This window comes from Ailuropoda melanoleuca, chromosome 2 (genome assembly GCF_002007445.2).
Source record: "Ailuropoda melanoleuca isolate Jingjing chromosome 2, ASM200744v2, whole genome shotgun sequence".
Taxonomy (NCBI): Eukaryota; Metazoa; Chordata; class Mammalia; order Carnivora; family Ursidae; genus Ailuropoda; species Ailuropoda melanoleuca.
In genome coordinates this window covers 88,172,018-88,189,067 of record NC_048219.1, presented here as the reverse complement: position 1 = coordinate 88,189,067, position 17,050 = coordinate 88,172,018, and the positions used below count along the sequence as shown (strand labels likewise).

The 17,050-nt window shown below is 47.6% G+C and overlaps 2 protein-coding genes across 7 annotated transcripts in view; both read right to left on the bottom strand.

Moving 5' to 3' along the window:
• Nucleotides 1-72: 72 nt before the first annotated feature.
• BNIPL (BCL2 interacting protein like) lies at nt 73-7,900 on the bottom strand. Of its 3 annotated transcripts, none has more exons than XM_011225141.3 (10): nt 6,866-7,900; nt 5,992-6,165; nt 5,521-5,585; nt 5,070-5,294; nt 2,647-2,829; nt 2,351-2,453; nt 1,850-1,981; nt 961-1,047; nt 678-776; nt 73-210 (listed from the first exon to the last, which is right to left on the bottom strand). In XM_011225141.3, exons 1-10 carry the CDS (start codon nt 6,907-6,909, stop codon nt 174-176), a joined length of 1,149 nt encoding a protein of 382 aa, XP_011223443.2. In that variant the 5' UTR covers nt 6,910-7,900; the 3' UTR covers nt 73-173. The 3 variants fall into 3 exon arrangements, with proteins under 3 accessions (XP_011223443.2, XP_019655326.1, XP_019655327.1); XM_019799767.2 differs by having other exon boundaries at nt 5,992-6,084; XM_019799768.2 differs by lacking the exon at nt 5,070-5,294.
• Nucleotides 7,901-8,050: 150 nt separating this feature from the next.
• The window catches only part of PRUNE1 (prune exopolyphosphatase 1), a 19,955-nt gene continuing 10,955 nt past the window's right edge, over nt 8,051-17,050 (bottom strand). For 2 of the 4 annotated variants that reach the window (XM_002919325.4, XM_019799771.2), the window contains 5 exons: nt 16,477-16,661; nt 15,224-15,382; nt 14,211-14,305; nt 12,138-12,296; nt 8,051-9,464 (listed from right to left, as the gene is read on the bottom strand). In XM_002919325.4, coding sequence (XP_002919371.1) covers nt 9,036-9,464; nt 12,138-12,296; nt 14,211-14,305; nt 15,224-15,382; nt 16,477-16,661 — 1,027 coding nt within the window. In that variant the 3' untranslated portion in view covers nt 8,051-9,035. The remainder of the gene's footprint in view (nt 9,465-12,137; nt 12,297-14,210; nt 14,306-15,223; nt 15,383-16,476; nt 16,662-17,050) is intronic. The other 2 variants (XM_019799770.2, XM_011225142.2) reach the window with 2 other exon arrangements.

Sequence of the window (17,050 nt, the reverse complement as noted above, 5' to 3'; positions counted from 1 at the left end):
GCCCTGCTTTGAAGGCAGGGTCAGGAGAGGAATGGCACCCCAGTGAAAGTGAAGGTCCGCTGGTACTGGGGTTGAGGATGATATAGTTTAGGGAACAGCCCAGATGTTTCAGGGTTAGGGCATAGGCAGATCAATCTTTGCTTGGTTCTAAGGCCCTTGATTCCTGCCTTCCTCTAGGTCCCTCCTGAGCCATGGAGATCCCGGTCCAGCCTAGGAGAGAAAAACAAAACTGGTACGGGAGCGGGACCTGGGTTTTACTCACCGGTTTGGGGAGAGAAGCCAGAGAATTGAAGAGTCAGAAGACTGGGTGCTTGAGCTGGTGGTTATCAGGCTCCTCTGTCCCCCAGTACCTCCCCACTGGGTACTTTCTCCTCTTCGCTGTCCTTCTTGATTTCTGAACTTCTATGGCTGATCTCTACCTCCTCTAAGTTCTGTGCTGTGAATAGCCCTTTATTCTCTGATGCCTCAACAGGTTTTGTTTTGTTTTTCATTTGTTCTTTTTGGATGCAGGCCTTAATTTCTTCTCTGGGTGGGTGCAGTTTTCCCAGATACACCGAAGCATCTGGAAGCAGGGCCTCTATCTTTTAGTTCCTCTGCATCTCCCTCAAGCATTAAGAAAACAGGAACTGGCTTTATACATCCTACCCCAAACTATTCTCCTTAACCTCAGGACTCACTGTCTGACAGCTTCAGGGATGTGAACCCGATCCAAGGAGATGAGTTGGGCCAGTTCTCCCAGGCTGTTCAGAAAACGGATCTTTCGTGTGAACTTGGAACTGAAAAGAGAGGATAAACCAAGTTGTGTGTTATATCGGGAAGAGGGTTCCTGGAGACCCTTACAAAGGGAAATGTGACAAGCGCAGCGTGTTTAAGGCTAGAAGGAGCCAGGGTGGGGCGAAATCTTCTTCGGCTTGATTTTGAACATGGGGGAAGGGAGGTCCTTGTCTTCAGAGCTGGTACCTGATGAAGGGCCGAAGCAGTGCCAGGAATGCCTTCACATACCAGGTGGCGTGGACAACCACCAGGGCGCGTAGGTTCTTCCGGAGCCTGAAGAACAGGAAGGAGATCATTCTAGTCTTCTTCCACCTTTGCGCCGGAAGACCAGGTGGAGCTATGTTCTGTGCTTTAACTTCCTTCATGTCTGCAGTTTCTAGATTTCTCCAGCAGCTGGGTCTAGTCCCCACTCCTTGGCCTGTAATCTGAGCTCCACCCATCGTGCTGAGCCCTTCATGCTCCTCCTTTTAAGGCAATTCCCTTGTCAGAAACCCTCTGCCCCATCTCCCTCCTGTGCCCTGCCCTCACATAAATTCTTGGCTACTCCCCTTTTCCCATGCCCCCCATGCCCGGGACAAAAAAAAAATGAGCTAGAAAAGTGAGCAAAGGGAAAGAAAAAGGGAAAAGGAATATCGCGGGGAACAAAGCCATATGGGTCAGGGATGAAGGCAGAGAGAAGCAGACAATGGCGCCCTGGGCAGTTAAACAAAATGGTAAGATGGGGAGAAAAAGAAGGAGTACCTTCTGTGGGCCAGGCAACACGCCACACCAATTTATTGGATTTTCACACATGGCCAGTGGCAAAGGTATTATCGTTGCCATTTTGCAGAGATGGAAACCGAGCCCCAGGGAGGTTAGTGACTTGGCCAAGGTAAATGACACAGCAGGTAAATGACAGAGGCAAGATTTGAAACCAGATTTCCCTGACTCTGAGAGTACAGAAGACAGGAGAGGCCTGGAAAGGGTTGTAGAGGGATAAGGAAAAGAGGAAGGGACTAAATGGAAGAGGAAAGAATGGAAAGAGGGAAAGAGAAAGCGCAGCGGGAGTTGCAGCCCTCCTGTCCTTGCGGCTCACCGCCGGTCCAGAGCATGGTAACACTGGCGCATCCAGCCCAGAGGAGGGACCTGGGCCCTACTCGTGCCTCCACTCAAATGAACAAGCAGGTAATTTTCAGCGACCAGCAGTTCCAGAGTTCCCACCATATACCTGGCGGAGACACGACTGTCAAAGGAGGTACATGCTTGGGGTTGTGGGGAGCGAGAGGGACACGACTGTAGACTCGTTAGCTACCGATCGTGCAGGGCTTTGCTTTTTTTTTTTTTTTTTAAGATTTTATTTATTTATTTGATGGGGTGGAGGGAGCACAATCAGGGGGAGCAGCAGGGGAGGGAGAAGGAGGATCTCCACCGAGCAGGGAGCCTGACAACGTGGGGCTCGATCCCAGGACCCTGGGATCACAACCTGAGCCAAGGGCAGACACTTAACCAACTGAGCCACCCAGGTGCCCCAGGGGGTTCTTTTTTACTTTTCCCTCCCTAACATCCCCCCTGGAGCCCTTCAGGGCTTCCACCTCACCTGAACAAGTGCTCCATGACGTAGGGATAGTTGGGGATGCTGCTGCTGGGTAAGTAACAGGAAGCAAAGACGATAACAGCGTTGAGGCCATCACCATGGTAACCTGGAGAGGACAAAAGGCAAATTCATTCAGTCAACAAGTATGTGTGACAGACAGTACATTTGTTTGGATTGAGGGACTCTGAGGGTCTCTGGAAGTTACAGAAAGGATTTTGAACCCAGGAACTGAGTTTCCAACTTCGGCAGTTTATTCAAGAAGTCACAGTTCTCACCCCTCCACATATGCTAGCCATTACCTCCATGAGAGAGGACTTTCTTGTAGAGCTCAATGACAGTCATGTCCACTCGCTGCTCCCACTGTCCTGTCCGGAACACCCTCCAGTGATGACCATCTTCTCCAGCTACGTCCCACACACAACCCCGGCCCAGCCTTTCCGCTGCCTCACTGGCCCCCAGACCTTCTGCCCGGGGCAGGTCATCTGAAAGAGAGGGATGGGGAAGGGTCAGTAAGGCATAGTACACACCTTCAGTATCTTCTAACCTCCCCAGGTTCCTAGAGTTGATTGCTCTAACCTCTCATTCATCAGTGGTTTTCTAGGACTCCATCCGTAGTTTGTCCAATTAATCCAGTGCCTTGCTGGTTTCTCTTTCCTATGACTCACGATCCTCACTTTTTCACTGGACACTGGCCTTGAGGTCACCCTGCACTATGGTAGGTCCATGGCCCTTTCCAGTATTCGTTTTTTTCTGGATACTTTCTTTCTTTCCATGCCTTTCCTTGGGTGAGCTCATCTGTTCCCGTGTCTTTAGTAACCACCAGTAAGGTGATGATTCCAAATTTGCCCCTCTAAGCCACATCCCTAAATGCTTAGAGTGGACATCTTTAGTTTTGTCTTTCTCTCATCTCCAATCCACCAGACCCAAGTGTAATTCGAACTCATTTTCTTCCTCCTCTGTCCTCTATTTCCTTTCTGGATGAATGACCCCATCCATCTAGCTGGCTGAGAGAGAAAACTGATATCATCAAAATTTTTCTTTTCTGTCAGCCCTTAAGCCAACTGGACCCCAAATCTTCTTCTATCTATCTCCATTATACTCTTTTATCATTCTTTCCACTACCACGGTCCTGATTCAGGGTCTTAGCATTTCTCACCTGGCCTTAGTGCTAGCTTCCTAACTGGTTTTCCTGTCTCTAGTCTGTTTACTCCATTCCACCCTCTACCCCACAGCTAGAGCAAGCTTTGTTTTCTACCCTACTTTTCCTACTCAAATGGCAATATACTGTACCCACTAATTCTGCATGATCCTTCCATAGCAGTGGAAACAGCTGCCTCACGTTAAAAACTAGTTGTCTAGGGGCACCTGGCAGTCTCAGTTGGTGGAGCATGCGACACTGACCCTTGATGGTGGGGTCGTGAGTGTGAGCCCTGTGTTGGGTGCAGAAATTACTTAAAAAATAAAAACCTAAAAAAAAAAAAAGTTTGCCTGGTATTTAGTATTCCATGGCATGGATGCACCATATTAGAATTAATACTCTACTGACAGACCTTTAGGTTGTTTCCAACTTCTTTAGAGCCATTAAATTTGATCATGTTACTCCCTTGATTATAAAACCATTCAGTGAGTTCTCACTGCCTACAGGATAAAATCTAAACTCCCCAGTGTGGTAGCAAGGACCTCCACGATTTGACTCCTGCCAACTTAACATAGCACTCTGATTCAGAAGTTCAGGTGACAACTTGGACGTGTGACTGAAGTCGAGGGCAATCTCGGGGGTGAGCCCTTAACCTGTGGGGTCTGCACTACCTCCAGGCAACTGTCACAGATGAACTCTAGGATACCCTGTTGATATCAACAGTGGAGAATTGGTTGGTGTGGGTAAAACCCATACATTTGGTGTCGGAAGTGTCACGAGTAGAGAAGAAACAAAGTTTTCTTTAATACCAAAATAGTCATGCTTAATACTTTGAACTACCCACATGTCCCACATGCCATATTCCTACCCAAGTTGTTTCTTCTACCTAGAATGCCTCCCCAGCTACCTGACAAAGACCAGCTCAGAATCCCCTCTTCTGCGAAGTCTTTCCTAATGCCTCTCAGGCAGAACTGACCTTGTCCTTATCCCTAGTGATCGTACCCTATACGTAGACCACAATCTTCAACTACACTTATTTGTATATGTGCTAATTTCTTATTAGACAGAGAACTCCCTGAGGATAGGACTATCTTTTTTTTTTTTTTAAAGATTTATTCATTTATTTATTTGACAGAGATAGAGACAGCCAGCGAGAGAGGGAACACAAGCAGGGGGAGTGGGAGAGGAAGAAGCAGGCTCATAGCGGAAGAGCCTGATGTGGCTCGATCCCATAAAGCCGGGATCACGCCCTGAGCCGAAGGCAGACGCTTAACCGCTGTGCCACCCAGGCGCCCCGAGGATAGGACTATCTTATTTATCCTTAAAACTCGGTTCTTGCTCAGTTATAGCATATAACAGTCACTCAATAAAAGTTTCCTTAAGGAAGGACCCTTCCCACCCCTCTACTGACTACTCTCACATCGGACCTACAGACTACCTTCTGTTCTGAGGAACTTAATTTTGCTGACCTTACCACTTGGCCCCACCTTATTGTTTCTAACTTCAGTCCCTTTCAATACACACTGAGCTGCTTTAACTCTAGCTGCTACTTTTACCAGCTCAGGCCTCAGGTTTCTTTCCCACCTTCCCATTCAAATTCATGTCCACTGTCCAGCTGCTCCGAGTCTGAAGGTGTCTCCAGTTCATCTATCTCCAGGTCAGAACTGCCCTCAGGAGAGGAAGGTGTGGAGTGAGTGGGAGAAGTTCCATCGCCTCCAGTCCCCTTAGTCAGATTCAGTCGCAACTCGGGGGCAGATAGACGCTTACGCATGGGGCGTGGGCCACACAGGGCTAAAGTGCTGGGAGTACCTGGGGTCGGAAGAGGAAGAGCGGAGAAAAGAATAGAAAAGTATGTGTGTGTTGGCAGGGGAGGTTGGAATTCCTGCATGTGGTAGTGATTTATGGGGTGAATTCTAAAGAACTTACACAGGGGATATTTGGGAAAAGAGCAGTGGAACCACAGAGGCATGAGGGCAGCACAGCCCTTCACTGGCCTAGAATCAAGACCTTGAGGCCCAGGTCCTCATTTACCTACCTGCCTGTGAGTCTCTCCCGGGGTCGCCAGGATCCTCAGAAGGGCCCGCTTCTTCAGGAAGAAATCTAAGGGGAAAGATTACCAGGAGGGCAGAAATGCAGCTTAAACGAATCAAGCCAGGTATTAGTTTATTAATCCTCTCACCAAGCCACCATTTTTTTAAAAGATTTATTTATTTATTTGAGAGGGAGAGAGAGTACATGAGTTGGGGCTGGGGGGGTTGAGGGAGAGGGAGAGGGGAAGCCGACTCCCTGCTGAGGTGCAGAGCCCAAGGCGGGGCTTGATTCCAGGACTCTGAGGTCATGACCTGAGCCGAAACCAAGAGTCAGACACTTTACTGACTGAGCCACCCAGCACCCACCCTGCCACGATTTTATCTTATGGCCTCTGCCTTACTTTAACCCCTCCTTCCTTCAAGTCCTCATTTATCATTCTGGCCCATTATTCCTGACCATCCCTCACAGTCCTTACCTGGGGAATTCTTCATCCTGCCACTCCTCCTTCAGCTCCAGTTCCCCAAGTCTCCCCAAGTCTGGGCCCGCGGCTTCAGCATTCTCCCTGGCCCTGAGTCCCCGGGGGTAAGGGGGAGGGTCATGAGACAAACTAGGCAGTGTCTTAAGGGAACTGGGTTGTAGGTAGAAGACACTGGAATGAACAGTTAATTAAGGCATAGGGCAGAGCACAGGCCTGAAAAAGACGTCAGATCTCTCCTGGACAGACCTCTATCACATCCACCACTTCCTGGAGACAGATGAACCCTACTTTGGCGCTTAGGAGCACAGGAAAGACAGAATGTAAAGCTAATCGTATTTACCTCTATGGCAATGCTCTGCCTACACAGAGTGGGTAGAGACATTCCACATTACACCTGGCTGGAAGGGGACAGACCCACCCAGCTGTCACCAGGCAGAGCTGGGGAAGATGGCACCTCCTCAGGCCTGCCTTTCCTCCACCACGCTGGGGAGTGGTCAGGGAAAACCATGACAGAGGTGGAGGGGTGGGGGAAGAAGGTAAGGAGTACCTGGACCTAAATTTCTTTTTAGGTCAGCTTTCCAGAGGGCTGTTCTGGGGAGTGGGTGTTAGAAAACGGACAACAGGCACAGTTTTATCAGACACAAAATAGAGAAGCTTCCTTTAAAAACAAAACAATAGGGGATTATCCTGAAACCCCCAGTTCCCCATTTCCTACCTAGAGCCACCCTAGCCCTTCTCTGCAAATTCATTCCCTTGCAGTCAGGCCTCTTCCAGGAAGCCGAGATTTGCCCTGGTCAGAGCTGGACGGTGGGAAAGTCCCTCAAGACGACTCATCGCTTGTTTCCAATCAAGTGAGCCAGATCTTACTTACCCAAGGTCTAATGTCTTTTCTCCTGCCTCCTGTGTGGTTCCCATCTTCACACGTCTTCCGGTCTCCCTTAAACACTTGTGGCTGCCGGGGAGCTAGTTTCCCAGCTCCCCAGCACTTCTGTGTCCTTTTTCTCTGTCTCACTGTTGTTGTTCTTGCCTCCAAGGAGCGAGGTGTGGAAGGGAGGTAACCTTACCTTCAAACAGGTTTTGCCACCTCCCTTCCTTTCCCTTCCCAAGCAGCAGGTTTGCCCAAAAGAAAAACCCTGACTATGTGGGGGCGGGTTTTAGGGAAGAGAGGACATTTTCTAAAGTGGCTAGTCTTGGGGGAGTCAAGGAAGGCAATTTGTTTTCCTTTCCAGACTCCTTATAACCTCTGGAAGCTGCTCTTTAAAAAAAAAGAAAAAAGAAAAAAAAAAGGCAATGGTAAAAAAACATTTTGGTTTTGAGACTATGCTTTTCGAGCATATAAGCAAGATTGGGAACGCCGTTATGAAGAGGGTTCTGAAAGAAGAAACAGATGAAAGGCTGAGGATAAGGAGAGATGGAAGACGGTTGCTCTCCATGCCCAAAAAAAACTTAATGAAGGGAGACATTCCATACTGCAAGAAGAAGGGAGATAAATCTTGAGGAGGCTGAAACCACTATCAGACAGAAAGGCCCAGTCATAGTGTAAAAAGAGACAGTAAGACCCCAAACAGGAAAAAAAAAATGTATTTAATACCTTAACAAAATGCAAAATAAAGTACCCAAGTTACAAAACATAAATTCCTTTGGTTCAGTAATCACACCACTATTTTTACCTTCCAATGGCTACAGACATCATCCCCTCAAAGTGAAGTTACACCATGCCCCTCCTACTGAAGACATCATGCCCAAACTCTCACACACCCCGCCGTTCAGGGGAACTGCTGGCGACTTACATGAAGTTGGGTCGTGGGGAAGGAGAAAGGGGAAAGGGGGACACTACACATGCAGAACAAGTTGGCGGGGGGAGTTCTCTGCTGGGTCATTACAGTATGAGCCATACCCCTGCACATGCTCCGTGAGGCTGGGCCCTTGGTACAATCACATATACAGACAGTTCAGCCACCCTGAGCATTCCCGGGGAGAACAGAAACAAACAAACACAGAGAAGCAGGGAGAGACGCGGTGGCAACAAGAGGCAGATCACGGAACACCAGAGAACATCCAGCCCAAATCCTTAGTTTTACAGATGGGGCGAATGAGGCCTAGAGAAATCAAGTGTCTTACCAAGAGACACACGATTCACGGCTTTCAATATTAGAACTCCATACTTCCTTTCAGTATGAGCGAGAAGAGAACAGGACCGACAGGAAATTGCCAGGCCGCTAAGGCAGGGCCCAGAGCCGGGCTCTCAGTGCAGTTCTTCTGCCTTTTGGGAAGAGCGCCTATGTGGTCGTAAGGCTTTCCTGGGTGTCTCCCGAACTCTCAAGCACCAGGGGTTTTCTGGGTCTTTCTGGGGTCCCTGTGGCTCTGGGACTGAGGGACCCAAAGAAACTGAGAGCCAGGGACCAGGAGAGAAGATAATGGTCTCTTAACTGCTCCCCAACTATCTTAAAAGAGTCATAATCAGCTCAGAATACAAATGTAGCCATCTTGGCCGCAGCTACCATCACCTAACTGGGCACAGAAAGAGGAATCATGGAGCTAGATTCTGCTGAAAGCTGAAAATGGAATAGGAGTTGGCAAAGCACACTCTATTTTCTATCTAACCGAAAGTAGGCATTTAATAGATACCTGAAGGAGTAAGAGAATAAATGAATACACGGAGACAATGAATGTTTGGTTCCATGAGAGATACTGGTTCTGTTACAGAGCCTTACTGAGGGCACTTCGGGGGTACACCTTGAGCCGCTCTGCTGGAACTGTGCTGGTATCACACTGAAGCCCTCGCAAAGGAAATACAGGAGAGTCAGTGCAGCTTTGAAGAATCGAATTAAATAATACAATTTGTCTGATTGGTAGAGATCTGGGGAAAAGGCAGGAAGCCATCCCTAAAGCAGCTGTTTTCTTTCACTTCTTTCTTCTCCCCGGTTCATGAACACAGTACACCAGATCCCAGAGCCATGAAGACGGAACCGCCGACACATCTCAAAACATGCATTTGAGTGGTTCAAGCAACCTCTCACCAGCCTGTCCCCTCCCAGCAGTCAGTTCTTAGACAGGGAGGCAGCAGTCGACTGTGACAGCGAGATCTGACTGCACTTCTCAAAGATGACCTCGGCTGAGAGTTTAGGCAGCCCCTGATCCAGAGGGCACTCATCCACCAAGCTGTTCATGGGCGTGGGGGGCAGTGGCGGCTCCTCCTCGTCTTGACTCAGTCCTGGAACCAGGGAGTTGCCTGCCCTGTCCAATTCCTTGTCTGCCTGCTCCCTGCACACACCCTCTGTCTCAGGCTGTCCTGAAGGGATCTTCATGGAGTCAAAATATGCTGACAGGGCCTCCTGGAGCAGAGGCAGAAGTTTCTTCCGAGAGACCTGGGTGTTGCCCTGAAGATAGGCTTGGAGGTGAGGGTGGGTGCTTGGGGCAGGGGTCAGCTTCAGGGATGGAGAGTGGGAGCGTTCCAGCACTCCACAGATCTAAAGAGGGGACAAGATAGGAGATGGTACATAAGGTGGGGAAGAAACAGCTGCGGTTTCTAAGTTAGAGGCTTCTCTGACAGAGAAAAACATTTTTTTTTTAAATTAAATCATCCAGAGTTCAATATTATTGCTTCAAAAAAAGGCACATTAGCTAATACACATAGTATTTGGAAACAGAAGAAACATTTGAGATCATGTATTTCATTTTTTTGATAAGTAAACCAAAGCATGAAGAGATTAATATCTTGAGCAAAATCACGTAGATGATAGGAGACTCTGAACCACAACCCAGGACCTGGTGTTGTTTCAAGTGCTTAAAAACTTGATCTCCACCCTCAGCTACGATGGGACAAGCATCTAGACTGAGGTCAGGGGCAAGACAGAGGCAGAAAGAAGGAATAGATCAAAGCAGGGGTAGAAGGAATGCCAGGCACAGTGCCGAGTCTGACCATTTACAAATATCATCTCATTTAATCGTCACCACTACCTTATAAGATCGGTATTAGCAGTACCCTTATTTATAGGTAGGCAAACAGAGGCTTAGATGGATTAAGTAACTTGCCTAAGGTCATAGTTTGAATGAAGCAAAGCTGACACTTGAACCCAGGTCTGCACCAAAGCCAGTGTTCTTTTTTTTTTTTTTTTAAGATTTTATTTATTTATCAGAGAGAGAGACAGCCAGCGAGAGAGGGAACACAAGCAGGGGGAGTGGGAGAGGAAGAAGCAGGCTCATAGCGGAGGAGCCTGATGTGGGGCCCGATCCCAGAACATCGGGATCACGCCCTGAGCCAAAGGCAGATGCCCAACCAGTGAGCCACCCAAGCGCCCCCAAATCCAGTGTTCTAAATCACTCTTTTTCTATCATTTCTACCACAGGAGGAAGAGGAGAAGGTGGGGCACACTGTGAGAAGAGGGGTGCAGTGGGGGAGCCTTCAGCTATCTGCATAGCTTCAGAGGACAGCACAGATGGGATGTGGTGGGGAGAAGGTGGGGACATCTTGGAAGGCAGGAGAGGCACTTCTTACGGCCAAAGCACCCTTTCCTCCATGACATGATTAGGAAGAGCCGCGTTTGCTGAGTGCCTACTCTGTGCCCAGCAATGTGCTTTATGTACGCTCGTGTTTCAGGATCACATCAGACTAACCAGCGGGTGTTATTATGCCGTGTACAGACTCAGAAGCCAACTGACTTGCCTGAGCTCAAGGTGCAGGTAAGTGGCAAATCTGGGGCGTCTGCCTTCTAAAGCTGTGGTTCTTGGGGCACCTGGGGGGCTCAGTTGGTTAAGTGTCTGCCTTCAGCTCAGGTCATGATCCTGGGGTCCAGGGATCAAGCCCCGAATTGGGCTCCCTCTCAGCAAGGAGTCTGCTTCTCCCTCTCCCTCTGCCTGCCACTCCCCCTGCTTGTGTGTGCGCACTTTGTCAAATAAATAAATATAACTGTAGTTCTTTCCACAGTGCCAAACTACCTTCCACTGAATGAAATTACATTTGCTTCCAGAAAAGAAGAAAGGGTGACATACCTTCTATGGATGCAAAAGATTAGCTCACTGTATGCGGACCAGTCTTTGGTAGTCCTCACACAGCCCAAGAAACCCCAAACATTCCTGGACTGTCTTAAGCCCACTTTTAAATTCTTCCCTGGGCTAATCAGTAACCAACAGAGGAAAAGACAGGGGAAGAGTGGCCAAACAGATGAGGAAAGAAAACAAACCTGCTCTTGGATTCCTTCTCTACAGAGTTAGCAGTACATACAGACAGTAATTCATCCCTGCATCGTTAAGTAGTAGAAAAGGCTTCTCTTGTGTTTCCGATTTTCAAGGCAATAGGGTAAAAAGAAAGGAACTGATTTTCAGGGATGAGGAATTAATGATTAGACCAAGAACTGAGTTTTAACTCCAGATTTATAACACTGCTTTTTAATCCGATTTCAAGGTCCTTCTAAACAGGAACTATGTCTCTAATTTTCTTTGGAATCTTTCTTTCTCTACAACAGTATGATTAAGGATATTCACATATAGAGAGAATGGGGAAAAGCAAGGAGGGAAGATTCTGGAAATAGGTCAAGGGACTTCTGTGTAAATACAAGAACCAAGGGGTGCCTGGGTGGCTCAGATGGTTGAGCTCCTGCCTTCAGCTCGGGTCATGATCTCCAAGTCCTAGGATTGAGCCCCATGTCGAGCCCCGTGTTGGGCTCCCAGCTCTGTGAGGAGCCTGCTTCTCCCTCTCCCTCTGCCTCTCCCCCTGGCTTATGCTCTCTTTGACTCTCTCTCAAATGAGTAAATAAAACCTTAAAAAAAAAAAACAACAACAAAACAAAACAAAACAAAAAGCCAGAACCAGGGACAGATCTTTTTTTTTTCTCTTAAAGACTTATTTATTTATTTGAGAAAGAGAGAAAGAGAGCGTGCAAGAGCATCTGTGTGCCTGCACGAGGAGGGGAGGGGCAAAGGGAGAGAATCTCAAGCAGACCTCCCGCTGAGCACTGACCCTGATAGGGGGCTCCACCCTACAACCCATGAGATCATGACCTGAGTGGAAATCAAGGGTCATATAATACACTCAACAGACTGAGCTACCCGGGTTCTCCCCAAGGACAGGTCTTTACAGCACAGGCTGGTGCTTACAAGCAGAGCTCTGTAGGGACCTCAGGCTGGAGAAGGGACAGACTCACCTTCATTCGGAGTGCTTCATGGGGACAGAAAATAGCCAGCTGCCGCACTGGCTCATTGTGAGTGTTGAAAAAGATAGTCATGGTGACCAGAACATCACAGTTGTGAGCCTGGCAGAAAGCATGGAGATCTGCAATGAGGCCAGACCTCTGCAGAAAGGCCTGAAAGAGAAGAAACATGGCAGTGATAAGGGCTACAGCTGGCCCCTCCTTGTCACCAGCAACAAAACATGCTCACGAAGGGTTTCTTTCCATGTTAACCTGGGGCTTGTACTCCATAAAAAAGGTATCTCATATTTACTGTGTTACCTATGTCCTGGGCAGCAGTAGATAGAACAGGGAGAATAGAGGTTTTGGGTTCAGACAGAATTGGTTTGAAAATCAGCTCTATCAAGGACTTACATTAATCTCCTTGCAGTTAAGTTTCCTCATTTGTAAAATGAGGATAAAACCTTTACCAAAAGTGATTGTTTTAAAACTTACAGCATATGATCATGTATGGAATACGCCTGGCATGTCCAAGGCTCTCCTGCTCTTGCCATCAAACAAGCAAGGCCTTTGCCTCGGAGGTATTTTTATTCTAAAACAGAACAATGGGGGCATACAAGTAACAACAGACACAAGACAACCGTATCCTTGGCTCTTCGTTCTTTGCCAATATCAGCTCTTCTCCAAAGTCTCACGTAGTATTTTCTCTACTGAACAATAACACCAGCTATTTCAGGTCAGGGCTTTGCTCTATCCTTGGCATTTCTAATGTGTCGATTTGTACTGTGTCAATTTATGCTACTTGGCAAGCCTTCTCTGTCTTATGTTTGTTTCTCAAATGAGGCAGCAAGGGAGGAGACCGGGCTCCTTTGTTTTATTGAAATTATTTAGTATTTTTACACAGTATTCAGTAGAAAGCTGTACAGACTATGAGGGAATGTGTTCAGATCAGGTTGTCAAATGATTTAAATCAATATGACATGGAACCAGGTGGTCAAATACCATTACCAAAGTTATATTCAGTCACCCATTCAACAAAATTTACTGAGCACCTACTGCTGCCAAGCACTGTCAAAGGTGCTAGAGATACAGCGGAAACAGAAGAAACAGGGTCCCACCCCGGTAAAGCTGATAAACTCCCAGAGGAATATAGACAATAAACAAGGAAACCATGTAATTGATTACTTTAGTCCATTAAGTTCTATGAACAAAATTCAAAAATTGTTGGAGATTTTTGAGTGCAGAGGATATTATGTCAGTTACAGTGGTCAGGAAAAACCTCTTAGAAGAGGAGACATCTGAAAGACCTGAGTGCTAAGAAAGAGCCAGCTTTGCAAAGGGAAAAGCCAGTGCAAAGGCTCTGAGGTAGGGATGAGCTTAATGGTTCCAATGAACAGAAAGAAAATTAGTGTGGGTGCAGCACTGAGTGTGGGAGTGGGGCTGGAAGGACTCGAGGTCAGAGAGAGAGAGAGACAAGGGCCAGATCAAGGAGGGCCCTCTAAACCACAGCAGGGCCTTTAGATCTATTAGGAATGCAATGAGGGGCACCTGGGTGGCTCAGTCGGTTAAGCGTCCGCCTTCAGCTCAGGTCATGATCCCAGGGTCCTGGGATCGAGCCCTGCGTTGGGAACCCTGCTCAGCAGGGGGTCCGCTTCTCCCTCTCTCTGCCTCCCGATTCCGACTGTGTGCTCGCGCGCGCGCTCTCTCTCTTTCTCTGATAAATAAATAAATATCTTTTTTTAAAAAAAGGAATGCGATGAAAAGGCAGCTGAGGGAGAGGGCTGATGTAATTGACTTACATCTTTTTTGTTTTGTGTTTGTTTTTTTCGGACTTACATCTCATAAAGAGATCACTCTGGCTGCTGTGGGGAGAATAGTTTGTAGGGTGCAAAAGCAGAAGCAGGGAAACCACTATGCAGCCTATCATGGTAGTGCAGTGAGAGGTCATAGACTGTGGGAGTGACAGCAGACATGACAAAAGGTACATAGGTACACAACATATATGGAGGGCAGCTAGGAGTGAGGGGCTAGGTCATGCACATAACTGCAGGCTCTCTCTCCCCACCCACAACTGCACCTTGCTCTTACCTCCAAATCCATATATATTGCACTAATGGCCACCTTGGTGCCTTGTCTGGAGATGGTCTTCTGGTCCTTTCTCAGCATCTGCTCAGTGGTCAGTCCTAGACAAAGGATGTGAGACCAGGGGTCAAACAAGAGAGCCCAGGGTCCCCAGACCAGGAAGGTGAGGACACCTAGACGGGTCAAGGATGAGGAAAAACACAGCCTCTCTTTGGGGGCAATGAATAGGGTCAATAATCAATAATGTAATTACGTAATAAAAAATTATTTTAAATAACTGAGTCACAATAGTTGCCATTTCCCCTTTCTGCATAGTTTTAACTTTCTGCAAGAACATGTGGCACTTTGCTTTCCTTTTTTTATGTCAACAAGTGGTATCTGGGTAAAAAATTATGGAATTTTTTTTTCTTCTTCTTTGGCTTTGTATATTCACCCTCAATGTTTCTTCTGTTTCCCTAAACAATCACCTAGATCTCACTCAGATAATTTAGTATTCCTTCGGCAGATTTTACCTATATACCTATATTCTCTGATTAGACCAGAAACCTGACACTCTTCTATATTCCTCTTCTCCCTACCCAACAGCCAGGATAAAATGATCTAGTAAATGATCGATAAGTTCATGATCAGACTCACATTCTACCTTGGTTCTCTCTGCTATGAAGCTTAAAGCATTATGCAAGCTCTGAAACTGTTTTAATGGCGTTCCAGAACACAATGAACAATCAGGGCGCATGGGCGGCTCAGTTAGCTAAGCAGCAGACTCTTGATTCTGGCTCAGGTCTTGATCTCAGGGTCATGAGATTGAGGCCCCTTTGGGCTCCGTGCTGAGGGTGGAGCCTGCTTAGGATTTTCTCTCCCTCTGTGCCCTCCCCCACTCTGCGCACTGGCTCCCTCTCTTTCTCTCTTAAAAATAAAGGAGGAGGAGGAGGAGGAGGAAGAGGGTGAGGATACAATGAACAAGTCTCGCCCCTGTTTCCTCACGTGGGAGGGAGAGAAGTCAGTTTACTGCCTCATACCTGATACGTCAAACTTTGCCTTTTGTAGAGAGTCAAAGATGTCATTTCTCTTGGGCAGATCTGGGAAGAGGGACTCCAGTTTCTCCACATATTTGCTGTCTTTTGGGGTTGCCTTTCCAACTTTCAGGTCCATGTTGACACAGTCCAGGATGATTGTTCCTATGGAGACGAGACAGAACTCAAATCCTATGTCCTTCCACTCCCGATCACTAGAACACACATAACCCTCAAGCCAGATGGACATAATACAGAGAAGACCGTGTGGCAAACTCACTGAAAACGAAACAAGAAACTGGGACTATGTCTTGAGTAAGACCTCCCAAAGCCAAATTAAAATGTAGGCAGGAAAATGGGGGAAAGGCAGAAAGGGTGCCTGAGCACCCCAATCCTCAGAGATCTTGAAACCAAGTCAGAGAGAGATGACCTCCCTTCTGCAGGCCAAATTCCATTAAAGAAACTTAGAAGTCGGAAGAGATAGTCTAGTCCAATTCTCTCTCTCTCACTCTCTCTTTTTTTTTTTTTTTTTAACAAATGGAGAACATGAGAACAAGAAAGGTTAAGAAACTTGCTCAAGGTCACGTACTACCTCTTGGATAGGAATGGTATTAGAATCTGTTCCCTGCTTCTTTGGCTGGTTCTCTTCCCATCATATAATGCTGCAGCAGGCAGCTTCTAGGTCTGTTGTCCTGTGCTACCTTTCTGCTTTCACCACAGCCTTTTTTTTTTTTTTAGATTTTATTTATTTATTTGACACAGAGAGAGACAGCAAGAGAGAGCGGGAGTGGGAGACGGAGAAGCAGGCTTCCCGCTGAGCAGGGAGCCAACGTAGGGCTCGATCCCAGGACCCTAGGACCATGACCTGATCCAAAGGCAGACGCTTAACGACTGAGCCACCCAGGCGCCCCTCACCATAGCCTTTTAATGCCTAATTGTCCCCTGAAAGGACCCAGCCTTTGAAATGATGGGACAGCTTGCAGAGGGTATGATCAAGCTGGAAGTCTAGACTTTCCCACTCTCAGGATGCCTGGGTGGCTCAGTCGGTTAAGTGTCTGCCTTCAGCTCAGGTCATGATCCCAGCGTCCTGGGATAGAGTCCCTGCTTCTCCCTCTCCCGCTCCCCCTGCTTGTGCTCGCTCTCTCTCTCTCTGACAAACAAACAAATAAAATCTTAAAAAAAAAAAAAAAAAAGAACGAGGAACTAGACTTAAAAAAAAAAAAAGACTTTCACTCTCCTAACCCGAAAGCCACCCTTACCGTGCAGAAGGGCTGCAGTTTGCCTGTCCAAGATCTCTGGCGCCCCCTGGAGGATTCTCTCGGTCACCAGCGTGGCGCAGGACCCCACCAGCTCCACGGAAACGTGGCAGGGAGGGCAGTGCTGGTGCTCGATGGGCCTATGGTCTAGCACCTCCGCTACCGCCTCCTCCAGGGCTGCGTCACCTCTGTGTGGGAAAGCGGGTGTGGGGAAAAGAGAAAGAAAGGTAGGGTGGGGGCGCTCCAGCCCGTTCTAACCAAATCTCCACCTCACCCATTAAGGAAAATGCACACTTTGGGCAAACATTCAGAACTTTGGTCACTTCTACCTCGGCCTCACTTCTTCTCTTTCACGTTGTAACTGAGGTCATCTTTAAATAGTGGATAAGTGAATTTGGTGAAGTATCAGCTACAAGTATCTTATCCGCGTATTTGATGTCCTTCCGAGTTGCCTGATTGACACACCCTTGGCATCCAGCATCTGAATCTCTCCTGTCATCTCAATCCACTTAATACCCAAATTCCACGCAGTTCACCGGATTCTATGGCTTCTACCCTCCCCCCCCCGCCATGGCTT